Source organism: Phyllobates terribilis, unplaced genomic scaffold (assembly GCF_046119375.1).
Source record: "Phyllobates terribilis strain yellow unplaced genomic scaffold, ASM4611937v1 Scaffold_2__4_contigs__length_985480577, whole genome shotgun sequence".
Classification (NCBI taxonomy): domain Eukaryota; kingdom Metazoa; phylum Chordata; class Amphibia; order Anura; family Dendrobatidae; genus Phyllobates; species Phyllobates terribilis.
The window spans coordinates 363,236,323-363,261,852 of record NW_027362762.1 but is presented as its reverse complement, the minus strand read 5'-3'; the positions used below and the strand labels follow the sequence as shown (position 1 = coordinate 363,261,852).

The 25,530-nt window shown below is 42.1% G+C and overlaps 1 protein-coding gene across 2 annotated transcripts in view; it reads right to left on the bottom strand.

Annotated features, from left to right (window-relative positions):
• Positions 1-25,530, bottom strand: part of CFAP47 (cilia and flagella associated protein 47) — a 1,117,227-nt gene that overhangs the window by 397,958 nt on the left and 693,739 nt on the right. For both annotated transcript variants that reach the window (XM_073664712.1, XM_073664711.1), the window contains exon 56: positions 24,179-24,283. In XM_073664712.1, the coding sequence (XP_073520813.1) occupies positions 24,179-24,283 (105 nt within the window). The remainder of the gene's footprint in view (positions 1-24,178; positions 24,284-25,530) is intronic.

The following is a 25,530-nucleotide window of genomic DNA, read 5'->3' as shown; positions in this document are numbered from 1 at the left end:
AACCCCCTCATGACCTTGCAATTTTCTGTTTTTTGCACTTTCATTTTTTCCTCCCCTTATTCAAAGAGCCATAACTTTTTTTATTCTTCCATCCCCATAGCCGTATGAGGGCTTGTATTTTGCAGGACGAGTTGTGCTTAATTTTGAATGACACTATCCATTTTAACATATGATACACTGAAAAGTGGGAAAAATTTCCAAGTGTGTTGAAATTTCAAAAAAGTGCAATGCCACAACTGTTTTTGATTTATTTACCACGTTCACTATATGATGAAACTGACCTGGAAATATGATTCTCCAGGTCAGTATGAGTAAGCAGATACAAAACATGTATAGTTTTTTTATTTATTTAAGTGGAGTATGTATAAAGCATAGATACCCTTTGATCACTGCTCAGAAATCGACGAATCCCTCCAGTGCACAGTGCAAAGGCAGGGACATGATCTTTGACGTAAATATACGTTAAAGGTCGTGAAGGGGTTAATAATGCAGCTAGTTCTCATTTTTTTCTTATTCTTCTCCTCTTCTTTATTTTTCTATAACTGGGACTGTATCTTTTAGTTACACCATTTTAGGGTACATACAATATTGTGATCACTTTAAATTTCATTTTTTGTGGAAGGTGCAGTGACCAAAAAAAACAGTAATTATGGCATTTCATTTTCAGTAGTAACAAACATGCATATATATTTTTTAATTTCTTTATTTTTAACTGAGAAAAACTAAGTGATTTGATTTTTTTCCTTAACTTTGTAATATCTTTCTTTTTATTTTACACTTTATTTGATCTGATAGCTTAAATGCAGCTGTCAATGACTGGCAGCTGTTGGGGCTAGCACTTATCACTGCTGAAAGAGACAGATGCCTACTGTGTAAGACAGCCAGAACCCGATCGACACACTCCTACTTACTCATATATATACAGTATATACACAAACACAGTGTTGGCTGTCTTACACAGTAGACATCTGCCTCCTGAAGGGATTAATAATAGCCCATGCTGTACAATATGGGCAAAATGGCTGGACTGCTTCTTTAAACCCTCTAGCCCTCACATGTCAAACTATGGCCCGCGGGCTAAATCTGGCCCACAGGGCATGTTTGGCCATCGGGGCCATTATTCTGTATGTGGAGCCATTATACTGTATGGAAGGCAACACAGGGCAATACAGGGCTCATTACACTGTACGGAGGACTATGTGGTGCCCATTATACTGTATGGAGGACTATGCGGTGCCCATTACTGTATGGAGCACTATGTGGGCCCATTATACTGTATGGAGGACTATGTGGTGCCCATTACTGTATGGAGGACTTTGTGGGGTCCATTATACTGTGTAGCTGTGTGGGGATTACAGTTGGGGAATCATACTTTGATGGGGTCACCATACTTTCCGGTTGGGTTGAGGGGGAGTACACTAGGGTCATCATACAGTGCATGTGGAGGGTACTGTGGGGGAATTCACTGTGGGGGTGTCTTACTGTGTTAGGGGGCAATTTTGTTTGCATCATACTTTATTATCTGCATTACTCAAGGTTTTTTATCCTTTATTATTATTTATTTAAATTAGACCATTGGGCCACATGCTTTTTACTGCTCTTACATAACATATTATATTATTCCAATATGCCAAGATCTATTAATTAAAATGTACTTTGTTCATGGGAGAGCCCCTTTAAGTTTGTTTGCATATGAAAAGGCTCATCGTATTTGATAAGGAAAACGTCCTCAATTGTTGACAATTTTTAATAAATATCAAGGTTGGCCCGCGACTTTGTCCAAGCTTTTAATTTTGGCCCTCTGTGTATTTGAGTTTGACATCCCTGCTCTAGCCTATACACCACGTGGCGGTCCAGCCATTCTAGAGAATCGTCCACAAATGTTAAAAAATAAAGTAAAACTACGTGTTAAGAAAAAGTATTTAAAATTTACTGTTGCACAGACTGTTGCTATCCTCTGTGCAACATATTCCTGAGATATGAATTGAATTGAATATGATTAGTATTTCTCTTCTACAGCCTAAGCTCTGAGGAATTTTCATACAATTTAAGTTTTACAGACAGGAGTGCAGAAGTATTGGGATTAAAGAGGACCACATTTTTCATGTTGAACGAGACAGACGATGTAATAGAAAGTGCAAAGCAGACTAAAACATTTTTTTTTAGTTCACCTCTCTGTTGCGGAGATCTTAGCAATCAAAGTATATGGCACCTAAACAGTTATTTTTTTTAAGTGCAAGTTGGCATTACCAGAGAGATTTCACTGATGGTGTGTACTTCTTGCTTTTTCTAATGCTGATCAATCATAAGCAGGCAGCAACACACTGGGGAAAGAAGAACATGCCCCAACACATTGGCAAATAGTCAGTTCTCCTCTCTGCAGAGTGATAACACTGAAGAGCTGGATGTGGATAACTGACAGCTTTCAGCTCTCACCTCTGGCATTCAGTGTGGGTGGGGTAAGGTGCAGTACTGGAGAAGCTGAATCTTATTACAAACACTTCTACTAGCGCTCTTCTCAAATTAAAATGAGCTTTAAGGGCTGAACCAAACACATATCAGCATTACCAAATCAAGAGTAGTGCTGCCAGCTCTGCTGTACTGGTCCTCCCCCCATCATGAAAGCTGTGTCCTTATGTTTCTCCCAGAATCTGTTCTAAGCTATAGTGGGGGCATGTTCTTTTCCCCCTTGTATGTGGATGCCTGCTTGTGATTGGTAGCACTATGAGAGAAGTGCTACTAAAAGTGTTTATAATGAGACTCACATGCAGAAATGCCCCTCCCCCCAAACTGAATGCCAGAGATGACAGATAAAAGCTGTCAATTAATCACACTCATCTCTACTGTGCTCCAGCACATCAGAGGAGTGCAGACTGTTAATTTTATTGTGGGGGCGTGTTCTTTTTCCCCCAGCTGCCGGCTTATGATTAGTCAGCCTTGGAAAGAGAAAAAAGTACACATCCCCAGTGAAATCTCTCTGGTAATGACCACTTGGACTTTAAAAAATTAACTGTTTAAATGGCAAATACTTTGATCACTTATATGTCTGCAACGGAAATGCAAAATAAAAGAAAAGCTTTATTTTGCTCTGCATTGCCTATTACATTGTGAATCCAGTTTAAGATGAAAAATTTCAGTGAAAGGTCCTCTTTAAAACCTCACTTTCCAATATTCTGTCTTCGTAATCTCTGCTGCTAGGATTACACATGACAACAGGCACTAGATGGCAAGTTAGACAGAAGGGAGGTGCCCAGACACAGTCCTTGCGGAGAGATTTTACAGTGGTAAGATATCATTTTTAAATAAAGAGATTTGTAGATTGCATATTTAACACATTATCAATCAAATGAGATCAAGTTGTCTAACAATACAGTGACCATTAAACTGAAATCAATTGATGTCCATACATTCTAGTTTTGACAATATAAAAATACACAATTCACCAGTCCTAGGAACTGTATGGGATGCTAATATCTGGCATATAAATGTGGGATTTATATATTTTCTCAATATATGTATAGTCAGTCACCTGTAAAAGTGCAAGATAATTTGCAAACTATGGGTCCAATTCATTATAGCGTTTAAGATTTTTTTATCTAGTTTTTGGTACTTTTTGACAGTATTTCATTTGCGCGTTATTTTTCTTTTAATTTATGCCATTTTTATTTATTTTATGTGTTTGCCTATTTTATTTTATGTTTGTCATTGGCGATGTGATTTTTGATTTAAGATATTTTGGCCAAAACATCAATTGTAACATTTAAAAAGTCACAAAAGTTGGAGCAAATGTACTTTAGACTCAGTAACTGTATAGGTGCCTGAAACTTTGTTGCAAATTTAACATTTTAGCAGAATGTCCAATGTTTTTGTGCTAAGAATTTGCAAAGCAAATAAAGGCAAAAATAAAGAACATTTTTTATTTTGTGCAAAATTCATGAACCATGTACGCCATTTTGAAGAATTTATTGGAAAAAACACCAACAAATAGCACAAGACAACAGTGACTTAAAATCCAGGCAAATGCTCAATCAGATCTGAAGTCAACACAGTAGCTATGCTAGCACTGGAGGTGCTAAGAAAACAATACTGATATTTCATATAATAAAATGTATGCTTAACATCTATAGTCTCGTATGTGTGTCACGTTCAATTTTACTTAGGAATGCTAAATGTGAGTTAAAAAAATGGTTAGAGAATCCTAGATCTTTATTGTGAAGGACGTTTCATGCAGTTTAAACCAGAAACAAATGAAGCAGATAATAACTCGGAGCAGTTTCTCTCAATTCAGCAAACAGGCACAATCAGAAACAGTTAAAGCTTACCCTAGAAGCACTATCATTAGTTGATTTTAGATTAGTCAGCTACCCAACTATGAGATGGCTTAAATTGCTAGAACTGTCAGTTCAGATACATTTAATCAGTGAAATCAAGGAAGGAAAATCAATGCCATTTCCCTCTAAGGTTAAAAGTTGTTTCAGAGGCTACACAGAGTAAAGAAAATAAAAAGAGAAATCATTTCTGTGCCATTGTTAAGGATATTCTTACATCAGCTCTTAAGCACGGACGTAACATTTGTGCTCTCGATGTCCAGAAGTGAGACAGAGTAGGTCAGTTTCAATGTCGTGGACTTTACTTTGCACAAGAATGATGGATAAAACACATAAAGATATAAAAGTTAATGGCAGGACCCAGACGGGAAAGGTTAGCGACAGATAATGAAAAGGTTATAAAGGCAAGGATAACTGAGACAACCTTGGATAATCAACCGGAAGATTGAGCAGTTTAAACCCTTTTATCATTGTAAAAATCTGCCCACAAGATGCCAACTCATTTTATTCACATACTGGAAAATATTTTCATTTTAAAGAAAAGCTGGCCATAGGGAATAGGAGAAACATAACAGCACATAGCACCTCCCTTCTTCCCTCTATATACTGTACAATATAGTGAGCTATATGAGACACGGAGCAGTGTACATAGGCAGGACAGTACACCGTGCTGCACTGCACCTGGAGCTGTTCACTGTTTGTATAGAAAGCATGCGAGTATCAGCACTACTAGATAGCTTTTCACAATTATATACACATTTCAGGCCTATAAACAAGATCTGCTATAAATGTTTTGTTTGTGGGAGTCTAATCCAAACCAATTTTTCTGAATAATGTGGATTTTGTGGTGCCATTTGCAACAAAGAGGTGGCACAATTGTATATTCATTTTCCATTTCTATAATTCTGCTGTTTCGGTAACTCTCAAAGACTATAATAAAGTATTTGGCAAACATAAATTAATAGCAAACCAGCTACAGTACTTCCATCTGCAGCTATGAAAAGGGAAAATCCTCAACAGTGAACCCCATGTGTGATGTCACGGTAGTCTACTTAACCGAATTTCCTTTATAATGTCAAGTTAGCTTAACTAACTAAAACCCCTTTGTGATATCAATCTAGCTTATATCTCGCTCTTTCACTGCGAGAGTGGCTGCAGGGGATTTTGAGATTCCGCTCTGCATGCCGGGATCCCACATCCGGGACGTTCAGGCCCGACTTTGCTAGAAGCTCAGGCCTTTTCAAGGGGACATTAGGACTAGTACTGAGGGGTTTTGTTACTAGATTACATTTAGACAAATCAGAAATCTGGGTTTGCCCACTGTTGTATTAAATAAAAAAGGTGGCCCCAGATTTGTACTCTTTATATGCCACTATGTGATGACGTAGTAGATTACCTGATTCAAATCTCCCATCTTTGAAAGACATGAAAGAGGGACTCATACTCTGGCACACATGGTGCATTAGAGCAATTTCTATTTTACGCTAAGCCTCGCCCAGTCCTTACATACACCCACACAAAAATATTGCCCCTAATAAAGCCCATTAGTGTACCCACACAGTACAATACTGGTTTAATGGCTCCTCTCATTCACCATAATGCACAACATGATGTCCCCACAGACCCTTACACACAGTATGGTGCCATCGACAGTACATTCCCTCTCTACACAGTATGAGGCCCCAACAGTATAGTATATTCTACCACACACAATATGATGTCCCCACAGTCATTTATACAGACTATGATGCCCCTATCATACATTCCCCCAGAGACTATAATGCCCCAACTCTACATTCCTCTTGCACACAGTAAGATGAACCCATGGAAGTACATTCCCCCATACACAGTATGATGCCCTCATAGTACCCCACAAACGATATGATGCCCATTGTGCAGTAGATTCCCAACACAGTATAATACCACCTGGAGTATATAACCTAAAATTAGTATGATGCCTCTGGAGTACATCATACACAGTAAAATTCAGCACCACCCCTCCATTGCACACATTATGATGCACCACGGCAGTACATTCATACATAATATGATGACACCCAGCAGCACATTTCCCCACACACAGTATGATGTCACCCGGCAGTGTTCCCTCCATGTACAGTACAAAAAAGAAAGAAACAATGCAAGTAAGATATACACACCTGATGAACAATTAAATACATGTCTTTATTACTGCAAAAAACACACACACAACCATTTATAAAATCATTTAAAAAACATGCAATAAAGAATAAGACCGTACCACTGTCTTAAACAGCTCATAGGCAATAGAATGTGGATGGTATAATACAACAGTCAAAAAGTCAAAAAATCGTGACAGTAGGAAATCCGAAATGTATATATATATCTGCCTAAGAGTCGCTAGATGCTATCAGAAAAGTATGATCAGTATTGTGTGTGGTCTCCACGTGCCAGTATGACCCCCCTACAATGCCTGGGCATGCTCGTGATGAGGTTGCAGATGGTCTCCTGTGGGATCTCCTCACTGACCTGGACTAAAGTATCCGCCAACTCCTGGACAGTCTGTGGTGCAACGTGACGTTGGTGGATGGAGCGAGACATGATGTCCCAGATGTGCTCAATCGGATTCAGGTCTGGGGAATGGGCGGGCCAGTCCATACCTTCAATGCCTTCATCTTGCAAGGACTGACACACTCCAGCCACATGAGGTCTGGCATTGTGCTGCATTAGGAGGAACCCAGGGCCAACCGCACCAGCATATGGTCTCACAAGGGGTCTGAGGATCTCATCTCGGTACCTAATAGCAGTCAGGCTACCTCTGGTGAGCACATAGAGGGCTGTGCGGCCCTCCAAAGAAATGCCTCCCCACACCATTACTGACCCACTGCCAAACCGGTCATGTTGAAGGATGTTGCAGGCAGCAGATCACTCTCCATGGCGTCTCCAGAATCTGTCACATCTGTCACATGTGCTCAGTGTGAACCTGCTTTCATCTGTGAAGAGCACAGGGCACCAGTGGCAACTTTGCCAATCCTGGTGTTCTGTGGCAAATGCCAAGCATCCTGCACGGTGTTGGGCTGTGAGCACAACCTCCATCTTTGGATGTCGGGCCCTCATATCACCCTCATGGAGTCAGTTTCTAACCGTTTGTGCAGACACATGCACATTTGTGGCCTGCTGGAGGTCATTTTGCAGGGCTCTGGCAGTGTTCCTCCGGTTCCTCCTTGCACAAAGGCGGAGGTAGCGGTTCTACTGCTGGGTTTTTGCATTCCTACGGCCCGCTCCACGTCTCCTGGTGTACTGGCCTGTCTCCTGGTAGCGCCTCCAGCCTCTGGACACTATGCTGACAGACACAGCAAACCTTCTTGCCACAGCTCGCATTGATGTGCCATCCTGGATGAGCTGCACAACCTGAGCAACTTCTGTTGGTTGTAGAGTCCGTCTCATGCTACCACAAGTGTGAAAGCACAACCAACATTCAAGAGTGACCAAAACATCAGCCAGAAAGCATTGGTACTGAGATGTGGTCTGTGGTCCCCACCTGCAGAACCACTCCTTTATTGAGTGTGTCTTAATAATTGCCAATAATTTCCATCTATTGTCTATTCCATTTGCACAACAGCATGTGAAATTGATTGTCAATCAGTGTTGCTTCCTAAGTGGACAGTTTGATTTCACAGAAGTTTGATCTACTTGGAGTTATATTCTGTTGTTTAAGTATTCCCTTTATTTTTTTGAGCAGTGTATATATATATATATGCAAGCTTTCAGAGCACAGGGGCTCCTTCTTCAGGCAATATTATAAATGAATTGATAAGACAAAGGCACAACATTTAAGAGATGTTACAGCAAGATATTTGTTCATGAGGTGTAAGGGGTGATGCCTCCTAATGATGTCAAAGAGATCATATTTAGGGTTTTTAGTTGCAAATGGCAAGTCTGTGGGAATGTTTAATTATCTGGAGACTGTCTGGTGGATGTGTGAATTGAATCCATGTAGTGAGTCATAAATCCAGGTGTTAGATTCAGTCCTGCTGTCAAGGAATTGAACATTCTTATCAGTTTGAATTCCCAAATTTTTCTCTCTTGGTCGTCCTTGAAATGAACTTTTAGTATTAAAACTTTTAGATCTGTCATACAGTGTCCCGTGCCAGAGAAATGTTTTCCCACAGGCGTGTCCAGTTCATTCTTAATTGTGTGTCTGTGTAAATTCATTCTGATTTGCAGTTTTTGCATAGTTTCTCCAATATAAACTACTTCCGGGCACCTTGTGCATTGTACACCACATTAGAGGATGTACATGAAAAGACATCCATGATTACTTCTTACTTATCCCATCACGGGGCATTGTCCTCTCCCAAATCCAAATGCTCCTTTCCCTTCTGAGCCCCACAGTGTGCCAAAATCACATTTCACATCCACATGTTTGGCAGGTGTATAATTTTCAAAATGGGGTCATTTGAGGGGGGATTCTGCTCTTCTAGCAATTAAGGTCTCTGTATATAGAGTCTGCAAACTATTCTAGGAAAATCTGCACTCCAAGAGGCAAATAGCACTCCTTCCGTTCCGAGTCTCGCCGAGTGGCTAAGCAGTACTGTACAGCCACATATGGGTGGCAGTGGTATTGGAGGAAGAATAAAAGTCAGTTGCCATCTATTAAATTGTCCAGTATTCCTTTGGCGCTCCCTGAGACCGCTGCACCATTGTTTACTTGTGAAATATCTCCATACGGAGCCAAAGTGGCAGGAGCAGCCTGGTCTATTTGGATGTGTTAGGACCTGCAGTTATCCAGCCACCGGTTTAAACTACTGAGGACCTGCGGTGACGTGGTATCTGGTCCGGCAGGATCGTGTGACCACTTGAGGAGCACGGAGTTGCGAGGCAAACACCGACAGGACGGTACTACAAATAGAGGTGACCCGGAGCCTCATTAATCACACGCTTAATCTTGGTTGTGTAGACGTACACAACCATCACAGGTGAGTGTACTGGCACTTTTTAAATTATTTAAATAGCCCTGTGAGTCTACACATGCGCCCTTTCTTTTCTTTTCACATATGGGTTATTGTCACATTCAGCAGGAATTTTATGACAATTTTTGGTGCAATTTTTACAAATTTCCCTTTGTAAAAATATAAAATCTGGGGCTAAAAAAAAATTTTGGTGGTAAAAATTTTATTATTTTTTCTTCACTGTCCAATGGTGTAAGGTTCTCTGACACACCCGTGGTGTCAATATGATCGCTGCGCCCTTAGATTAATTCATTGAGAGGTTTAGTTTGTAAAATAGGGTCACTAATGGGGGGTTCTGATGTTCTGGCACCTCATGGGCTTTTCCAGTGGGTCATGGCACTTGCAAACCATAACAGTAGAATCTGCACCACAATATGGCTCTTCTTCCCTTCTGAGCTTTGCAATGTGCCTCAAAAGTAGTTTCCGATTAAATAATATAAAACTAGGCTTCAACGGACATGCTTTATCACGTCACTTCCTATTTAAACATAACCAATCATGTAGGAATGTAACTTTTTTTGGTGAGGAATATATTCAAAAAAATTGGAGGGGGGGCGATTATTTAAAGTTAATGTCCCATATTGAATCCAGGTGGATTTTTACTTTAAACACGCTGACTCCCAGCTAAATTATGATATAGAATTGTTTGCATTTTAATGATGGTAGTTTTTAGGCATCAATATTATTTTATAATTTCTGGTGTTTTTAAAAACATGTTCGAGCATACTATTGTTTTTGTTTACATTCACATTTTTTCATTTTTTACTTTTCCCATTCTTGTTTTTGTTTTCAATTGTATTATTGTTTTTATTTCTATATTTTTATTTTTTCATTCTTATTTTTATGTGGTGTGTCTTTTTCATCATGTTTTTATTAATTAAAAGAGTTGATTATAAAACACAGGCATAAACAGTGACACTGTGCATGTAGAAACATTTTGTACTCATGTATACATATCAAGTAATTATACCACAGGCTATATATATTATGTAGGGAACAGGGTCTGCAAGTACCGTCTGATGAAGGAGATAGCAACATCTCCGAAACTTGTAAGGGAGGACGGGGCACCTTGGGCTTCTGTCCACTTGATCCTCCTGTGACGTCACATGCCGTTTGCCTACACGCGGTCCTGCAAGCAACAGACGAGCCACCAGCCGGGGCTCTCTACGTGCTTTACCGTGATCTACGTCTGCTGTCCTAAGGACTATTCCACCATATGAGCGCATCTATCCAACAGTGAGTGGCTCACGGACCTTTTTATTTTCTTCCCCATGTGTCACTAATAGATACTCCTTGTGAGACCACGCAGGGAATAGGGGCTTTTTATTTCCACGTGCATGACTGTATGCTCATTTAAGTATTGCCCAAGTACCTCTATGTACACAAAACAGGTTATTATTTTTATATTTACTTTTTTTCTGGCACAGTATTGTTACTATTGTCACCTGTTTGTATAAGATCACAAAGTCTTGATTCCATATATAAAGGGAATATCTTTTACCAACTAACACAAAAAGCCCTTTTATCTATTTATTATGAAAGATAATCTTTAATAGTCATATTTGACAAATATAACATACATAAAGTGCCCGTAAAGTGCCCATAAAAAGTGACCTAGTGCAGGCAGAAATATACATTCATCATGATTAATTTTTCCTATTTTCACACCTTCTTACTGAAGACGATAATCTTTCACTACTTGATATATAATATATAGGTGTGAACTTGAACAAAAACAGCCTATACATAATAGGTCACTAATCTTAAAAACAGCAGGAGAAGGTTATTGTAGGTGGGACTTATGAATACATATCTATTATTTCCCAAACTGCATCAATATACCACATACATGTCAAGGGCTCAACCCTATATATGGAGTCCTTAATCAGATGCTTTACACATATTACAGTATGATATTCACAAGGTTAACAGTGCTAATCCCCCTCACAGTTTGAGTTTATATAATAAGCTGATACTCCATTCCAAAATACTTTTTCAAGACAATAACATGATCAAAAATATGACTTATCTGAAATATGTATTTAGGTTGCCCTCATCATTCCTCCAAACTCCTCGACGCGTTTCCCCGTTGTTTAGTGGTTCATCAGGAGAAGATCATCCTGTTTGGTCACATGGTTATTTCGTTTTACCTCCAGCTCTGCGTCAGCTGTGTTCTATTTGTGGTTGTACAATTTATGCATTGGCTGGAGACCATTCCGTGGGAACTACCACAATTGATTAGTATATATTAACTTTTTTGTTAATACTTTTTTTCAATTGCTGTTCCTACAGATGTCTCTCTCTAGAATGTTTTAGGTTTGATTTATATAACTGATGTGTGCTCTATCATCATATTAGCACAGTGGCCAGGATTTCTGGGGGGGAAGACAACAATAATACAGGGCCCCTGTGCTTGAACAGTATAGGGGCTTTTTGTTTTCCAAAACCTATTTGGATGACAGAAGGGTGCTAGCTACAGAATCCATCATTCATTGCTCTTTAGTAAACTCTTTATCACTGTACCAATCTATCAGTAATGGTGAGTCAATATACAGGAACATGTGTGACCTCTAACAAGTGGTCTAATAGACATTAGGAACTACTATTCATTTTTAAAGGTAGAAGTGGGCCCCCTTGCCTGATGAGCACAGGTTGCTTATTGCAGGTTGCTGGCAATCACAGCATTTACACAGCATTATAATAGGTCATAAGTAGAGATGAGCGTTGTTCGATTCGAACTGTTCGGCAATCTCAAATTCGAGCTGTTTTGGGCGGTGTTCGAGCCGTTCGGCGAACACGAACGACTTGAAAAAAATTCGGCTGTTCGAGGTTATGTTCGATAACTGTTCGTGCACCAAAATCATAACTGGATTTTTTCTCAGTAATGATGAAAATTAATGTTAATACGAAGTTTGAGTGTACAGCGGGGTGGGGGGAGGGGCAGGGGATGGATCTCTGCAGGAATAATGAAGATCTCCATTTTTTTTTCTCTTTCCCGCATTTACAGTGGGGAGGTGCAATCTGTCAGCCTATCAGCAGCGCACACACGGAGCGAAGTGCTTTTTTTCACACAAGCAAGGGCATGTGTCATTGGCAGTGTATGTCACATGTCCTTGCCCTATAAGATCCAGCCACCATTTTCTCACTGCTGCAGCTGCGTGTTAGACGGCATCGCTGTTGCTGTGTGCGCTATACCTTGTTAATTTCAAGCCAATTTTCGCACAAATCTACAGATAGCTTGGGAGTAGGGAATAGTTGTGATTGCAGTCCTTTTAAGGACTAGGTTACAGCATTTCCTACGACTTTTATCAGGCAGGTCTGTGCTCTTAAATAGATAGGTTGGGAGTAAAGACTAATTGTAATTGCAGTCCTTTTCAGGACTAAGTTACATCAGTTCCTATCAGTTTTTGCCAGGCAGGTCTGTGCCAGTGCTGTGCAAGTTTTTTTCACAGCATTTGGCTAAATCTAGCAAAGCTAATCCTTTTTGTCCTATTGCAGAGTGTGTTAGTCAGTGGAGTAGCCTATCTGTGTTGCAAGCTACACCACCTGTGTATAGAATACCAATTTTTTTACTGCACCTAGTGAAGTAAAACCTTTTGGGCATAGCATCATTCTATTAGTCCATCTATACTGACCTCCATCAGGTTGCAAATTAAAAATAATTTTTATCTGCATCTAGCTCTGAAAAAATATTTGGGCTTCTAGCAGTGTGTGGGACTTGGTCTACTAGTCCATCTATACTGACCTCCATCAGGCTGCAAATTGAATATAATTTTTTTCTGCATCTAGCTCTGAAAAAATATTTGGGCTTCTAGCAGTGTGTGGGACTTGTTCTATTAGTCCATCTATACTGACCTTTATCAGGTTGCAAACTGAATATAATTTTTTTCTGCATCTAGCTCTGAAAAAATATTTGGGCTTCTAGCAGTGTGTGGGACTTGGTCTATTAGTCCATCTATACTGACCTCCATCAGGTTGCAAATTGAATATAATTTTTTTCTGCATCTAGCTCTGAAAAAATATTTGGGCTTCTAGCAGTGTGTGGGACTTGGTCTATTAGTCCATCTATACTGACCTCCATCAGGTTGCAAATTGAATATAATTTTTTTCTGCATCTAACCCAGCCAATAGTTTTGGCCTAATACCACAGTTTGGCCACTCAGCTCTGCTCGGTTCCCATCCATTGTTTTTTTGTGCAAACAACTCCAGAGTTGTTAATTAGTTAACCACCAAAATGAGTGGAAAAAGGCCTGCTGCTGGTGGAAAGGGGAATAGGCGTGTTGGGAAGGGGAAAAAAGGTTGTGTCCGTGGGGTAGGTGTTAAAGCAACAGTAACATCTGCAGAAGAAAAACCATCTTCGAGACAAACTAAAATGTCTACATCTTTTAGCGGACAATGTGATAAGATCCCTTCCTTACGGCCACGCCAATCGCTTCAAATTCCAGATGAGGCACAAAAACAGCAGGTGCTTCAACAGATATCAAGTGCTCCTTTAAGTGGGCTCTCCTCCACATCAACTTCAACATCACAAATACTCCAGTCCTTAGAGGTGTCACCCCAATCGCACTTGCTTCCCCACAGCTCCCAAATCTCCAGCTGCCCGTCTGAGTATGAGGTAGAACAGATGGTTGAGTCTGCAGAGCTGTTTACTCATACTATAGCCTGGGAATCAGAGGTCGGCTCCAGCGCTTCTGTGAATCCAGACGAGGAAATGATCTGCACTGATGCCCAGAATCTTTATGAGTCGGATCCAGGACCAGACGCAGAAGGTTCTGACCATAATGTAGACCCTCAATCCCAAACTGTAACTCCTGTTGGTGGGGACAATGAGGAAGACGATGATGAGACTCAAACACCTGATTGGAGCGACAACTTTAGTTTTTTGTCAGGGCAGGAACAGGTTGGCTCTGAGGACGACGGGTGTGATAACACACAGGGTGATGATGATGAGGTTGGAGATCCCACTTACTGTCAAACCACAGTCAGCCAAGAGATGAGGTCAGCAGAGGAGGTGGAGGAGAATGCTAGTGACGACGAGGTCAGGTTGCGCCTTCCTGGACAGAGACGTAGTACTGGAAGCACGTCAACAACTGCATCCTCAAACACAACTCTGCCTCTCACCACAAGTCGTGGTGGCTCTTCAGGTCGCATGGGTGCTAAGCCTTGCATAGCCTGGGCATTTTTTCAGATCGATAAAGATGACCCAACTCATGTTATCTGTAACATTTGTCAGCAAAAGCTAAGTAGAGGCCAAAAAATACATAGTTTGAGTACTTCATGCAAGAACCGGCACATGGAGATGAAGCATAAGTTGCAGTGGGAAGCTCACTGTGCTACAATGCGGCCTAGCCAGCCGGGCCAACCACCGTCTGCCACATCTTATGCATCCGCGGCCTCTTCATCCTCTGTGACTGGGGGGACAGCAGTCACACCTGTTTTGGGACGCAGACCTGCCACATCTTTACCCCCAACAGCCAGCGTGATTGGCAGGTCATCATTTTCTTTGGAGGTGGTAACACCAGCTGGTGTTGAGCGCTGTCCGACATCGATAGCACCACCTTTGGATCAAGGCAACCTAACATGTCCGCCTGCATCTTCCTCATAGACCGGCAGTTTGCCGGGGACACCCTTATCAACCCCGTCTAACCACAACAGCCAGCCCTCGGTCCCTCAGATGTGGACAAGTAAAAGACCATTTCCTCCTAGCCATGAGAAAGCTAAGAGGTTGAATTTCACCATCTGCAAGCTCTTGGCTACAGAAATGCTGCCTTTCCGCCTGGTGGACACAGAGGATTTTCGAGACCTTATGTACGTCGCAGTGCCCCAGTACCAGATGCCCAGTCGGCACTACTTCTCAAAGAAAGGTGTGCCTGCGCTCCACCAGCATGTCGCACATAACATCACCGCTTCTTTGAGAAATTCTGAGGGTGACAGGGTGCATTTCACCACAGACACTTGGACGAGTAGGCATGGACAGGGGCGTTACATGTCGCTGACTGGGCACTGGGTAACTATGGTGACAGCAGGACAAGGGGCTGCTGTCCAAGTCTTGCCGTCCCCACGAGTTGTGCGTCAATCCTCTTTATCTCAAAGTTCCTCCACTGCTTCTGCCTCCTCAACCTCCTCTCAGTCCTCCACCTGCACCCAAAGCCTGTCTGGTCATGCCACAAGCTTTCTAGCTGCGCAGAAGGGATCCTGCACACCTCCTTACTATTCTGGCAGTAGGGCTCAACATCATCAGGCGGTTTTTACTTTGAAATGTCTGGGAAATGTGAGTCACACAGCTGAGGAGTTGTGGTCTGCTCTGGAGAACCCATTTCATGAATGGTTGTCTCCACTGGACCTGAAACCAGGGAAGGCCGTGTGCGACAATGCTGCAAACTTGGGTGTGGCCCTTCGCCGGGGCAATGTCACACACGTGCCTTGTATGGCTCACGTGTTGAACCTGGTTGTCCAGCAATTTTTAGCCCACTATCCCGGACTAGATGGCCTTCTGCAGAGGGCACGGTCGCTGTGTGCTCACTTCCGCCATTCGCATCCCGCAGCTCAGCGACTTACATCTCTACAGAAGTCGTTGGGCCTGCCACTTCACCGGCTAAAATGCGATGTGCCTACCCAGTGGAATTCAACTCTGCACATGTTGCAGCGACTGTGGCAGCACCGACAAGCCCTGGTGCAATACGTTCTGACGTATAGCCTGGGCCAACGGGATCCAGAGGTGGGGCAAATCACGCTGGAGGAGTGGTCTCAGATCAGGGACCTATGCACCCTTCTGCACAGTTTTGAAATGGCGGCGAAGATGTTTAGTGCTGACGATGCCATTATCAGCATGACTATTCCGGTGATTTACATGCTGGAGCACATGTTAAACAGAATTCGGAGTCAGGTGGTGGCACAAGAGGAGGTGGAGGAAGTAGAGGAGGAGGAGTTGTATGCGGAAGGGCTAACATCTGCAAGGTCCAGACGGTCGGCAGCACCAAGGCGGCAGGCATGTGAGGGTGGGGGAGATGGTTTTACCAGGGCGCATGGTAGCAGCCAAACTAGTGAGGAAGGTGCAGGAGCCCAGGAAGAAGTGGAGGACGAACTGATGGAAGACTCATCAGATGAGGGAGACCTTGATCACATTTCTGTTGTGCGAGGTTAGGGGGAGAGGACAGAGGAAGGAAGCATGATTGTTACCTCGCCACCAACACAACAGGGACTTGGTGCTCCTGGATGCGCAAGACACATGAGTGCCTTCTTGCTGCACTACCTGCAACATGACCCTCGAATTGTGAGAATTAGAAATAATCCTGACTACTGGGTTGCCACACTGTTAGATCCCCGGTACAAAAGTAAATTTGCAGAAATTATTTCTGCCATAGAAAGGGATGCACGCATGCAGGAGTATCAACAGAAACTGTTGCAGAATCTTAGATGTGCTTTACCACAAAACACCAGTGGTGCATGTAGTGAATCTCACAGTTCGAACTTGTCAACCGTGGGACCGTCGAGTGTTTAGCACTCAAACCGTGACAGAAACATAGTATCTGCTGGTAACATAAATTTTGCGGAATCATTTCACCACTTTTTTAGCCCATCCTTTGCAAGGCCACAGGAGACAAGAAGTCTGACACATAGTCAACGCCTAGAGACGATGGTACAGGAGTATCTCCAAGTAAACATTGAAGCCATGACTGTGTCACTGGACCCTTGCTCTTTTTGGGCTTCCAATCTGGATAAATGGCCGGAGCTAGCCACTTACGCCTTGGAGTGCCCCGCAGCCAGCGTTCTGTCTGAACGTGTGTTCAGCGCTGCTGGTGGTGTGCTGACAGATAAGCGCACGCGGCTCTCCACTGATAATGTAGACAGACTCACGTTCATAAAGATGAACAAATCATGGATCCGAAACGACTTTTCTACCCCTGTGTCATCCTGGGGAGAGTAAAAGCTTGATGATTGGTTAAAATCACCTCACCAACCGTTTTAAGCTTTCAAATTACTAATCATGTTTATCTGTATCTTGGCTGGAAAATAATTTGGGCTTTGTAGCAGTGTGCAGTACTGATTCTATTAGGCCATCTATACTAAGCTCCACCAGATTTAAAATTACTAATCATGTTTATCTGTATCTTGGCTGGAAAATAATTTGGGCTTTGTAGCAGTGTGCAGTACTGATTCTATTAGGCCATCTATACTAAGCTCCACCAGATTTAAAATTAATAATAATTTTTAGCTGCATCTAGCCCGGAAAATAATTTTGGGGCTCCAAGATGCGCAAGACACATAAGTGCCTTCTTGCTGCACTACCTGCAGCATGACCCTCAGATTGTCAGAATTCGAAGTAATCCTGACTACTGGGTTGCCACACTCTTAGATTCCCCACACTCTTCGATCAACTTTTTCATTTTAATAAAGACCAAAAAATGGTCATTTTTGAAATTATAAGCATTAGCAGGTTATTAGAAACTGAAATCAAACAGTTTTCAACTCAAAACTTTATTCTAGGTGATGTTACATTTGCACATAGGACCCCTTGTTCGAAAGGAGCTTCTGAACTCTCTCGTCCATTGAATTTGTCAGGTTTTGGATGGTTTCTGTTTCAATTGTTTTGCATGAGGACAAAATACCCTCCCAGAGCTGTTGCTTAGATGTGAACTGCCTCCCGCCATCATAGACACTCCTTTTGATGATGCTCCAGAGGTTCTGAATGGGGTAGAGGTCAGGGGAGCATGGGGGTCACACCATAAGTTTGTCCCCTTTTATGCCCATATCAGCCAGAGATGCAGATGTGTTATGTGCAGCATGAGACGGTGCATTATCATGCATGAAAATGATCTTGCTGTGGAATACACGCTTCTTCTTCTTGAACCATGGCAGGAAGTGCTGTTTGAGAAACTCCACATACATTATGGAGTTCATCTTTACCCCTTCAGGGATCCTAAAGGGGCCGACAATCTCTCTCCCCATGATTCCAGCCCAAAACATTACTCCACCTCCTCCTTGTTGGCGCTGTAGCCGTGTTTGCGTGGGGTGTCCATCAACCAGCCATCCTCCACTCCATCCATCTGGACCATCGAGCGTTGCACGGCACTCATCCGTGAACAAAACAGTTTTGAAATCAGTCTTCATGTAATGTTTGGCCCACTGTAGCCGTTTCTGCTTGTGTGCAGTGGATAGAGGAGGTCGACAGGATGGCGTATGCACAGCTGCAAACCTCTGAAGGACCCTGCATCTTGATGTTCGGGGGACGTTGGAGGCACCAGCAGCTTCAAAAACTTGTCTGCTGCTATGACAAGGCTTTTTTGCAGCTGCTCTTTTAACCTGACCTAATTGCCTGTAGGAAAGAGTCCTCAATTTGCCCTTATCAGCACGCACACGTGTGTACTGTAAATCAGCTACATACTTCTTGATTGCCAAGACACTTCATCCTGATCATCGCACAATGCTGATTGTAGTCATGCCTTGACCTAAACACTCCACAATTTGTTGCTTCTCAGCAGCCGACACATCCTTTTTCTTTCCCATTTTGGCAGAAAATGTAGGCTGCTTAATAATGTGGGACAGCCTTCTTAAGTAGTCTTGCCTTTCATTGGACACACCTGCCAAACTAATTAGCACAGGTGTCTGCAATTGCTTACAGTGATATAAAGAGCCCTGACACACATCACCATCAATGTGTTTAACTGACAAACAAACAAATTCTTCCCTTATCACTCCTAAACACTTTTTGCATAATAATTTGGAACACAGTGTACATGTGCTTTTCCACAAAACACCAGTGGTTCACGTAGTGAATCTTACAGTTCTAACTTGCCAACCGTGGTCTGTATGGAGTTGTTCAATAAAGGGCCCAAAATGAAGATAACATAGACGGGAGAGGTCTCTATGAATAGGAATTCCTAAGTATTTGATACCCTGTGAGGGCCAGGCAAAGGGAAAGTTGGACTGGATGGAATCCTGTATGGATTTGGGGAGGGAGACATCGAGGGCCTCAGACTTCGCTGCATTGATTTTAAAATTTGACCATGTAACAAAGTGATCTATTTCAGGTATAACAGCAGGGATGGATATATGTGATTGAGTGATATATACTAGGATATCATCAGCAAATAGAGAGAACTTGTACTCGGTGCCTCCCACCTCAATCCACCTAATATTGGGGTTATGGCGAATTGATGAGAGCAGGTGCTCAGTCACTAGGATGTATAAGAGAGGGGACAGAGGACATCCCTGCCTTGTCCCATTGGTGATTATGAAAGGTGATGAAAATGTTCTGACGCGCCCCCTGGGCCTTGGGACACCCGGAGCCGGACCCTTTTTGGGGGATGCTGGTGGTTGTAGTCTCCATGGCGGCGACCCGGTTCCGTGGCTCAGGGCGGTCAAACCAGTGGCGGAACTATTTATGTGGTTTTGATGTTTAAATGTCCGACTACGCCACCCGTGGATTGCGGTCAGAGTGAACCGCCGCTGCAGGGCAGACCGCTGAGGCTGGTGTTGTGGGTGCAGCAGAGCGTAGCATAACTCCCCACGGGAGGAGTATAGCCTCAGGGCAGTGTATGCGGAGGATGGGGGTGATGGTGCAGGGCAGCAGCAGTAACAACACGAAGTCAGTGATGCAGTCCAGGGCCTTTACTCTCAGTTCTTATTATCCAGACCACTTCTGCAGGTAACGGCTGCCCACGTCGTACTGTGCTCACCAGGTGAGGGGCTCAGACAACTCCCAGATAACTTTGGAGCGCTTCACAGGACCCCCTTTGTGTGTCCTTTGTCTGGCCTTTCTTACCAACCCTTCTGTCCGGCTGCCTCGGGCCTCCTCTTGGTAAACTTGGTGCCAGTTTCCCTGACCCTATGTGGTGCCTTCCTAGCGGGTGTAGCGAGGGGCTGCACCACATAAAATGTCACAGCCTCCGGTTTCTAGCTGAGGGTTGTTTCCCACCTCCACTAGTTTCGGGGACCGGTCTCCCCCTTTGGCGTGACCCCTCCACACAAGTGGATTCGGGCGTGCGGTGGCGACTCGCCCGTCCGCACCCCTGGGATCCCTCCGTTCCTCGTTCCTGGAGCCTTCTCCGCTCCTCTTCCTTTCTTCTCCCTCTTCCAAGCCTGGGCCTCTGTTACTAGGCCCGCCTCCGGAGCAGATCTCATGCAGAGCCCCATCTCCCTGTCACTTCTGCTCAGACTTCTCTGCACTGAACTAAGATGGTGCCCACCTTTTATACTCCCTTCTCAATGCACCCAGGAACTGCTTCCTCCCTGCTCCTGCACTACAGGGTTCCCCTTCCTCAGCTTTCCCTCCCCCCACTCCAGCCAGGGACAGGAACTGTCGTGCCCATCTCAGGGACAAATTGGTCGCCCTGCCCCACGGCAATGTGGTGTAATGCATGCAGGTGTCGGGCCTGATCCACACTCCATCCTTACCTGAGAGTGAGATATCACACCTCTGGGTGAGGTGCAATACCTCTGTAGCAACCGAGCCCTCAGGGTGCTACAGTTCCATTTATCTTCAGCCTAGGTGACGTATTGCGATACAGGGCCATGATTTTGGCTATAAAAGGGTCCCCTAGACCCCTACCCCAAGCTTTTTAAGAGAATAATATATGGCGTGCCAGGAGACTCTATGGAATGCTTTCTCAGCACCCAACGAGAGTATCTAATTACAAATTTTTAACTGCATCTAGCCCAGGAAATACTTTGTACCTAGTAGCAGTGTCTGCTAGTCAGCGGATTATCCCGGCTGTTAAGCAAGCTACACCACCTGTAGTTTGGACACTTAATTTTTTCAAAGGAAATGCTTTGGGACCATGGGATACTCAGTGAAGAGCATCAGGAGGCACCCCAAGGCATAGGGGCTGGGACTGGCAGTAGGATGCCTTGCGGTGGACAGCCGATCTAGATCCTTGTAAAAGGATTTAAAGTGTATTCATTCAAATTAGAGAGACAATTTAAATTAAAAAGCTTAGAGCTGCCTCCACCACAGGGGGGCTCGCTCGACCCACCAGCGGACAGGCACCAGAATTGGGAGAGGGGGGCTGGCCGTCAGGGTCCACCGTGGCTCTGGCACAAACCCGGCGACACGGAGGTGGCACGGGCAGGAACGGACTGGCCGTGTCGGCTTCTCACTTTTTGGATTTTAGAAGGGCATGACATGCCTATATCTGTGTCTCCCCCTCCTTTTACTCCTCCACCTCTTTTCTTTTCGCATGACTATATGTACTTGTCACTTTTCCATGTGTTAGTTATGTCTTCTGAGCAGTTTGTCAGCTTTTGGACACCTTTGAAGGTGTTTTCTATGTGTTTCTATGTGTTTTTGTTTGCCTGCCATTGGTTTTAACGGTGCTCGAAGGTGTTCGACAAACAGTTCGACGAACAGTTCGGCGAACACACGGGTGTTCGACGAACCGAACCGAACTCGAACACTACGGAGGTGGCTCAACACTAGTCATAAGTTGTTTGAAGTTGGAGCTATTCTTTATCTGCATAAAAAATTCTTGAACAGTAATTCTAAACTTTATTGAGGAATAAAACCTACCATTTATATGAAACATGTTTATTCATCAGCTCTAGTTTTGTGTGTGTTATATCTAGCGAGTGTATATAAATGAGTATATGTATATTATTAGAGTGAATGTAATTATGTACTACATTTTCTATGATACATCCATAGAGGAAGCATGTATGTCAGCATAATAAATGAGTATATATACGCTTGTACATAGTAAGTGAATATACATAATACTTGTAAGGGCTTCTGTCATTTGTCAGCAAAGCTCTGTTTTTCCAAACGACTGCACCTTTGGTTTTATATACTATAAGATAATAGTGGATCAATCTTTTAACCTAAACCAAATCACATATTTTAAATAAAAAAAATTTCTGCAAGACATTGTTTTAAATCATCTCCGCCAAAGACCCTAAACCTACCATGTTGCTTAAAAGCCTATCTGTTATTAGGTTACATTGAAAATACCTATGTAAATTACTTAGCATATGGCCTTTTATTATCCTTTTCCATTTACATACAGTAAAAGTTATATATCATAGATGTACTCAACATGCACTTCAATAAGATGAGATCTTGTTTATTCTCTGAGCTCCTTTTAGACTTTGCCATTAAAACTATTATGATATCCAAGTGCTTCATCATCTATCAATGTGAAGTCACTTGACCTACAAAAGCTTCATGCTCTGCTTCCAGACTAAATATATATGCCATCATTTTTACTTGTTCCTACTTATGATAATATAAAGACACGGCATTTCATGCCAGCAGATGGGATGTTTGTGTGAACTAATCACAACCTGTACAAAATTGCCACCATAACATTGTTATACCCTAATAAACACCTGGATATTACACGCAAACGTTTCTAACATTTAAAATGAACTTTGAATGTGATGTAAATGAGCCATGACTACGCCGCTGAGGCTTGCTTTCCCAACACTAGTTTAGCTTCAGATCCTCTAATTACGACCATCTGGGTTTTGACTGACATCCTCCATGCAATCCGCGTCATGGTAAGACTTCCAGGAATCTCACACATGAGCACATCTTACTTGCCTTGGTATGTGCAATGAAGCCAGGTATATTTGCCACAACTTCACCTACTTCATTGCACATGCCCAGACACATGCAAGATGTGGCGCCACACTGTTCACCCTTATGATTCATAACTGCCACACCGTCTGCCCTTATGAACTATGGCCTCCACACCATCTCCCTTTATGAATCACAACCTCCATGCTTTTTTATAGTAATAAATCCCTTGTGCTTCCCTATAATGGTCTCTCATTGTGCCTCCTGTAATGATGCCCCCATAAGTAAGATAGTCCCCACTGCCTCCCATACACAGTATCATGGCCCCCACAGCTCTCAATTTACAGTTTGATGACCAAGCCTGAATGGTCCTTTATAAGATTTTTTTTTCATTTTTGTCTCATTACAAATTGTATATTTTTTTTAGCCCTGTGTTGGCATACATACAGTTAGGTCCATATATATTTGGACAGAGACACATTTTTTTCTAATTTTAGTTCTAAACATTACCACAATAAATTTTAAACAAAACAATTCAGATGCAGTGGAAGTTCAGACTTTCAGCTTTCATTTGAGGGTATCCACATTAAAATTGGATGAAGGGTTTAGGAGTTTCAGCTCCTTAACATGTGCCACCCTGTTTTTAAAGAGACCAAAAGTAATTGGACAATTGACTCCAAGGCTATTTCATGGACAGGTGTAGGCAATCCTTTCGTTATGTCATTCTTAATTAACCAGATAAATGGCCTGGAGTTGATTTGAGGTGTGGTGCTTGCATTTGGAAGGTTTTGCTGTGAAGTAAACATGCGGTCAAAACTTCGGAAATCGGGTCAAGCCATCATTAAGTAGGGCAAACTGTCTCTATATTACATTAAATTGGAAATTTATGAATGCAAGATAATACTATTTCTAATAATACTGTGTCAGACAACCCAGAACTGTTGATATCTATGCATAAAATAGTTATGATGCTATCATACTTTAAACAATGATAACCATTTTATTTATCACAGAACATAAACGCATTAACGATAACTCATATATAACAAAATATGGTATAATTAGGACTTGAATATTGAAGAAAAACAAGCTGACAAGTTCTTGTCTGGGTAATTAATGGTTCTACCATTAAATGTAATGGATTAAAGGCTTGATGTAATGTGATTTATGGTGACCTGATTGTTTGTCTGTTGATTATTAATGATATTATCATATAACAATTCATCTTTACCTCACCGATATTACTGGATGTAAACAATGATAATCTCACCCTACTGTGTACAGTATAATGAAATGCATATATGAGCAAGACATATTGTAAATCATGTCTGTCTTCAAGAACCTACCTGTGGGTTTCTAAAAGTTATAGATGCTGTATGACTTCCTTTCCCAAGAGCAGATGGACAGAACTGAATAGGGACTTCGGTAGTGGAATTAGGTGGCACTAAAAGCTGTAAGACACAAGAGAAGACTGTTAGTACAATATAGGTGATAACTTTAGCTCATTTGTATTATATATGCATTTGTTTTCACAAATAAGAATTGATAAACTTGTAGACCACATATTTTACTTTACTAAAGGGAAGAATATTTTGCGATAATGAAAAAGAATAAAAAAAAGTATGGCAGAAAACATTCCAAACAACTGCGGTACTCATTTCCACGATCAGTTTTTACCAATATTTTTACCAATATTTCACATGGATGTCAACAACTGTGGCCAAAAATATTTGTATTGTTTTTGACACTTCTCTATGACATGTGAATAGTTATGTGACAGTTTAGCTAAACTTCAAATGTTTTCAATTAAAGGGGTTTAACAAGCCAGGGAGAATTTTTAACAGGCACTGTATCATATTGTGTGACATATAAACTGTTAGGATTCCACTCTGTTTGCAAGTTCAAGAGATCATCATATGATTTGCATATTGGCAGTCACAAGGTGATTAGCGTCTTCCGGTTCTTTCAATTAACATTTAAAGGGGTTTTCCTGGACAGACATTCATTTCTGCAATTACTCTGAATTTCTGCATCTTGCCTAATCCTAACAGTAAGCAATATGTACACTGTTGGGAATTTGCTCTCTTTCAATGCTGAAGATGTCATCATGTGATTGCATACTTGCAGTCATGCGCCAACAAGATTCTCTTCTCATTCTCTCAATGTACTATTGAAAGAAGCAGGAAAAGGAGCTACTCGGCATGAGACTGAAAGAATGCAAATGACATATGAAAAGTCACATGTCGACCTCTTCAGCAGGTAAAGAGAGCGGAATCCTAATGGAGTGCGGCCTGCATTTGGCAAGATGCAGTCAGATAGAAGGACTGCAGAAAATCATGCCTGCCACTGAAAGCTCCTTTATGCTAGAAAATTACAGTATTTCCTCTGCTTTAGATTTTATAATTAGATCTGCAAGTTGTTTTACCCCAGATACAAAAGTATCCTACATGTGTTTGGCATACTTTAAAAATTGTTTCCTACACATAAAAATAAAAATCTATCTTTTATAAACACTGAGCCCTTCTGTGGGCAGACAAGTGTAGAATACAGTACAGACCAAAAGTTTGGACACACCTTCTCATTTAAAGATTTTTCTGTATTTTTATGACTATGAAAATTGTACATTCACACTTAAGGCATCAAAACTATGAATTAACACATGTGGAATTATATACTTAACAAAAAAGTGTGAAACAAT